We start from the raw sequence: 6,000 nt of genomic DNA on the forward strand, positions 1-6,000 counted from the left end.
TATTTATTTGAGAGAGAGCATGAGAGTACAGTGAGGTGCCAAGGAAGAAGCAGACTCCCCACTGAGCAGGGAGCCCTATGCGGGGCTTGATCCCAGACTCAGTCCCCACTGAGCACCCCACAGAGAGAATTTTATTTTTTTATTTTTTTAATTTTATTTTATTATGTTATGTTAGTCACCATACATCATTAGTTTTTGATGTAGCGATCCACGCTTCATTGTTTTCGTGTAACACCCAGTGCTCCATGCAGTACGTGCCCTCCTTAATACCCATCACCAGGCTAACCCATTCCCCCAGCCCCCTCCCCTCTAACACCCTCAGTTTGTTTCTCAGAGTCCACAGTCTCTCATGGTTCATCTCTCCCTCCGATTCCCCCCTCATTTTTCCCTTCCTTCTCCTAATGTCCTCCATGCTATTCCTTATGTTCCACAAATAAGTGAAACCATATGATAATTGTCTTTCTCTGCTTGACTTATTTCACTTAGCATAATCTCCTCCAGTCCCATCCATGTTGATGTAAAAGTTGGGTATTCATCCTTTCTGATGGCTGAGTAACAGTCCATTGTATATATGGACCACATCTTCTTTATCCATTCATCTGTTGAATGGATCTCGGCTCTTTCCACAGTTAGGCTATTGCGGACATTGCTGCTATGAACATTGGGGTGCATATGGCCCTTCTTTTCACTACATCTGTGTCTTTGGGGTAAATACCCAGTAGTGCAATTGCTGGGTCATAGGGTAGCTCTATTTTTAATTTTTTAGGAACTTCCACACTGTTTTCCAAAGTGGCTGTACCAACTTGCATTTCCACCAACAGTGTAAGAGGGTTCCCCTTTCCACAACCTCTCTAACATTTGTTGTTTCTCACCTTGTCAATTGTTGCCATTCTAACTGGTCTAAGGTGGTATCTCAATGTGGCTTTGATTTGAATTTCCCTGATGGCTAATGATGATGAACATTTTTTCATGTGTCTGTTAGCCATTTGTATGTCTTCTTTGGAGAAGTGTCTGTTCATGTCTTCTGCCCATTTTTTGACTTGATTATTTGTTTTTTGGGTGTTGAGTTTGAGAAGTTCTTTGTAGATCTTGGATAACAGCCCTTTATCTGTAGCGTCATTTGCAAATATCTTCTCCCATTCTGTGGGTTGCCTCTTTGTTTTGTTGACTGTTTCCTTTGCTGTGCAGAAGCTTTTTATCTTGATGAAGTCCCAAAAGTTCATTTTCGCTTTTGTTTCACTAGCTTTTGGAGATGAATCTTGAAAGAAGTTGCTGTGGCCAATGTCAAAGAGGTTACTGCCTATGTTCTCCTCTAGGATTTTGATGGATTCCTGTCTCACATTGAGGTCTTTCATCCATTTCGAGTTTATCTTTGTGTATGGTGTTAGAGAATGGTTGAGTTTCATTCTTCTGTATATAGCTGTCCAATTTTACCAGCACCATTTATTGAAGAGACTGTCTTTTTTCTATTGCATATTTTTTCCTGCTTTGTCGAAGATTATTTGACCATAGAGTTGAGGGTCCATATCTGGGCTCTCTATTCTGTTCCATTGGTCTATATGTCTGTTTTTGTGCCAGTACCATGCTATCTTGGTGATCACTGCTTTGTAATATAGCTTGAAATCAGGCGACGTGATGTCCCCAGCTTTGTTTTTCTTTTTCAACATTTCCTTGGCCATTCGGGGTCTTTTCTGATTCCATACAAATTTTAGGATTGTTTGTTCCAGCACTTTGAAAAATGTCATTGGAATTTTGATCGGGATGGCATTGAAGGTATAGATTGCTCTGGGTAGCATAGACATTTTAACAATGTTTGTTCTTTCCAATCCAATATTTATTCTTCCAATGTTTTTCTATCTTTTTGTGTCTTCTTCAATTTCTTTCATGAGTGTTCTGTAGTTCCTAGAGTATAGATCCTTTACCTCTTTGGTTAGGTTTATTCCGAGGTATCTTATGGTTTTTGGTGCTATTGTAAATGGAATCGTTTCTCTAATTTCTCTTTCTACAGTTGCATTGTTAGTGTATAAGAAAGCAACTGATTTCTGTGCATTGATTTTGTATCCTGCCACATTACTGAATTGCTGTATGAGTTCTAGTAATTTCGGGGTGGAGTCTTTTGGATTTTCCACATAAAGTATCATGTCATCTGCAAAGAGAGGAGTTTGACTTCTTCTTTGCCAATTTGAATACCTTTTATTTCTTTTTGTTGTCTGATTGCTATTGCTAAGACTTCTAGTACTATGTTGAACAATAGTGGCGAGAATGGGCATCCTTGACGTGGTCCTGATCTTAAGGGAAAGGCTCTCAGCTTTTCCCCATTGAGGATGATATTCGCTGTGGGCTGTTCATAGATGGATTTTATGAACTTGAGGAATGTTCCCTCTATCCCTATACTCTGAAGAGTTTTAATCAGGAAAGGATGCTGTATTTTGTCAAATGCTTTTTACACAGAATTTTAAATAAGAGGCATTACAGGCGCCCCTGGGTGACTCAGTTGGTTAAGCGTCTGACTCTTGATTTTGGCTCAGGTCATGACCTCAGCATCGTGGGATTGAGCCCTGCGTCAGGGCGCACTCAGTGCAGAGTCTGCTTGAGAGTCTCTCTCTCTGCCTGTGCCCCTCCCCATCACTCAAGTGCGTTCGGGTGCTCGCTCGCTTTCTCTCTCTCAAATAAGGAAATAAATAAAATCCTTAAATAAATAAGAAGCATTATAATTATAAGAAGAATGAAAAGTCTTTTGGGCCGAAGGGGAAATACTGAAATAATCACAGAGAAAAGATGAGGGGAAGTTCTGCAGAGTAAAGGAAGGCTTCAGTTATGTTTCCACATGTAACGTGAAACAGCTTGGGGCAATGGAAAGAACATGGGGAGTGGGAAGAACTGTGCCCAACTCTGAGACCTCTGAGGAACAGACAATCCCTGAGGTCCCCTCCAGCCCCACGTTCCATAATTGTCTAGATACATAGGAAGACAGTGGAAATGGAATCCTTAAGTGGTTTACTAGTCTTCTCAAATGATAACAGACTTTGAATAGAGCCTATTCATATTTACTTCCTTTTCTGTCTAAAATTAACCCCCGAACCCCAGCCTCATCCTTCTGTCCATTCACCTCCTCATAGTCACTCACACTCTATTGGACTCAAGTCCTCTGAAGGGCCACTACCCAGACTGCAGGGTCCATCTTATCAAATTCCTGTCAGGAATGAGACTTCACCCTCTGGGGCTTCATGAAATGGAGGTTTGGGATTGTTTCTTTGCCAGCAGTTGACAAGCTGAGCAGCTTCTCTGCTTCCCTCAGAATCAGTGATAAGATTATAAGGAAAGCAATCTCAGAGTGCTGCATTTGTTTTCCATCAAGCAAGGGCTGGCTGCATTCAGTGTGTAGAGATTAGTTGCTGGGGGAGAGGACAGCAAATGAGGCAAAAAGCAACGAGGAGACTAAAAAGTCATTTGAGTAAGCTTATGTCATGAGGTCTGCTGTAGCAACTCTCTCTGTGTTTCTTTCAGGTGGCCTTAATTTGAACCCCTTAAAGTTTCTGGTTTTTGACTGGAACTGGAGAGATCAGAAGTTGAGAAGGATGATGGACATTCCCGAGGTACCATGTAACCAGCAATTGCCTTTAACCTTTTTTTCTTCAACTTGAACTTGAGTTCAAATACAGTAATAAAGTCTTTGACATGGGGAGCCAGCACATTCTGGCCATTGAAATGATTTCTATCTTTTAACTCTGAAGTAACTGCAATTATAGAGTCCATCTCACTCCCTTAGACCTAACTGTATCCTTTCCATGTGTTTTATAGTAATCAGCTTTGTTTCTTCCTTATATGACCAATGACCTCTGCCCCACTGGGGACCGCTATATCTATACTGAACCTTTGAGAAACAGGAGGATCTGGAGGACTTGGCACATTTTTGTGTGCCTTGCTTTAGAGACATATTCATCTTTGTCTTTCATCCTTACAAATGTTTGAGGAAGTAGGGGCACAAACTTGCCTCATGGCCTGCATCTCCCATACCCAAAACCTCACTTAATATAGAGGGCTATTTTGTTTTTGTTTTTGTGGGGAAATTATTTTGATATCTCCGTGGATTAAAACTGATTGATTGCCTTTGTGGCCACAGCATTAGCTCATTCTGTATTTATGAAAGTAATCCATTATCATCAAAATGTGAAAAATTTATTTGCCACCTACTGTGTATCATGGGGCTAATTTTTCAATCTAGCCCGATGTTTAGAAGTATCTGTTGGAGAGAAGTTTTGTCCAATAATAAAAATGGCTGCCAGTCACCAACCTAATTAATCATGGCAGTAAATATCAAAGAGATTTGGAATTAATCCTCCAAACATGCTAAATAAATTAATTTACCACCTGATTATGATTGATCAGTGAGCTAAATCAGACATCGGTACAGGTAAAAAGACAATTTTTTCAATTTCCTACACACACACACACACACACACACACCTGTGCCCTGAACTGACTGGTTTTTTAAAACCAGTTCAACAAATTTGATGTTAGGCACATAAGTCCATATTTATTTCAGTTACAGTAGGAAATCTGAGTAATCCACTGTAAGTTTTTTAATTATAATGATAAGGAGAAATTGTGTCAAAGAAAAAACCTTGTCACCCAGTTATTTGTATTATGTTGATGTCATCATTATCAGCTATCCTATATTGAAATATGTGTGCAATATAGCCATACTTTAGGTATTTTGAAACACCTTTGTATAAGATTTTTTTATGAGATTTTATTTGGAATGGTTACAAAGGGCACTTTAATGAAATGGATGTTTTATTTAGTACCTATCCCTTTACTTAAGTAAATATTTCAATTCTGAATAAAACATAGGTTAGGATTTTTGCCCTCCCTGATTCTGGCCATAACAGCTACACAAATACCAAGAAGTCCAGATGGTTGAATTTATTCACCAAGACCATCTTTTCTTGATCTTAACCTTTTTTTTTTTTTTTTTTTTCTCATTTAGATAAGAAAGGAAGTTTTTGAACTTCTGGAAATGGGAGTCCTCAGTCTATGCAAGTCTGAATCTTTGAAGCTGGGCCTTTTCTAAGTCTGGGTCCTAATGAAAATTCCAGTTTTTATGGTGGGATTTCCATCTCATTTAATGGCTCTGGAATACTGCAAGGACTCAGTAAATATCAGCTGTTGTTTTATTATGTTAACTGCATCACCAGATGAATCACTAGAAATTTTTGGTGGAGATTCTTTGACAAAAATGAAGCTGTCCTTTGCCAACTTCTTTGTATAATAAAGTATCACCAGCTTGTATATGATTTTTGTTGAGCAGACTGAATTTTTCTTTCACCAACTGGTCTCTGATGTGACTTTGCAGAAGGAAAAGAGCATCTGGGCAACCTTAGCCAGGCCACTTCCCTCTCTGAGCCTTAGTTTCATCAGCCACAAGATGAGAATGATATCTCCTAGGATTGTTGAGGCTTCCATGTGATGGTACTCGTGGAACAGACTCCTCAACTGAAGCCTGGTCCCAGTGTGAAGGGTGCAGTGGTAGTGATAGAAAGAGTTGCAGGTGTACGTGGCACTTTGCAAATATATGAAAGATAACAATATCTACAACTATCTTAATTATTTTGTACCTTTTTATTTTAAAAGAATCTCAGATTTACAGAAAATGTCTGGTAATACCTGGGGAAGCTATCTACACAGCATTAGAGAGAAATGAAAGCAAGGGCTTAAAAAATTACTCTCTGAAATTTCTCATGATACCACAATATAACAACTGCTAGCAAATTGTCATATCCATATCAATCTAGAACTGTGGATCTTCAACCGGGGACAATTTTGCCCCCCAGGGTCCATTTGCTGTGTCTGGAGATATGTTTGGTTGTCACACGGGGATGATACTACCAGCATCTAGTGGGGAGTTGTGACTGGCAGTTATTTAGTAGGTAGTATCCTTTAGTCAAGGATGCTGCTCAACGTTCTACCATCCTACAGGCCAGCCCCCACAATAAAAAA

At 39.5% G+C, this 6,000-nt stretch overlaps 1 protein-coding gene across 7 annotated transcripts in view; it reads left to right on the plus strand.

Moving 5' to 3' along the window:
* The window catches only part of CMSS1 (cms1 ribosomal small subunit homolog), a 373,552-nt gene extending 368,255 nt beyond the window's left edge, over positions 1-5,297 (plus strand). For all 7 annotated transcript variants that reach the window (XM_036109724.2, XM_078064673.1, XM_078064732.1 and 4 more), the window contains 2 exons: positions 3,508-3,596; positions 4,991-5,297. In XM_036109724.2, coding sequence (XP_035965617.2) covers positions 3,508-3,596; positions 4,991-5,074 — 173 coding nt within the window. In that variant the 3' untranslated portion in view covers positions 5,075-5,297. The remainder of the gene's footprint in view (positions 1-3,507; positions 3,597-4,990) is intronic.
* Positions 5,298-6,000: the final 703 nt, after the last annotated feature.

The sequence above is a fragment of the Halichoerus grypus genome, chromosome 1 (assembly GCF_964656455.1).
Source record: "Halichoerus grypus chromosome 1, mHalGry1.hap1.1, whole genome shotgun sequence".
In the NCBI taxonomy this organism is placed as follows: domain Eukaryota; kingdom Metazoa; phylum Chordata; class Mammalia; order Carnivora; family Phocidae; genus Halichoerus; species Halichoerus grypus.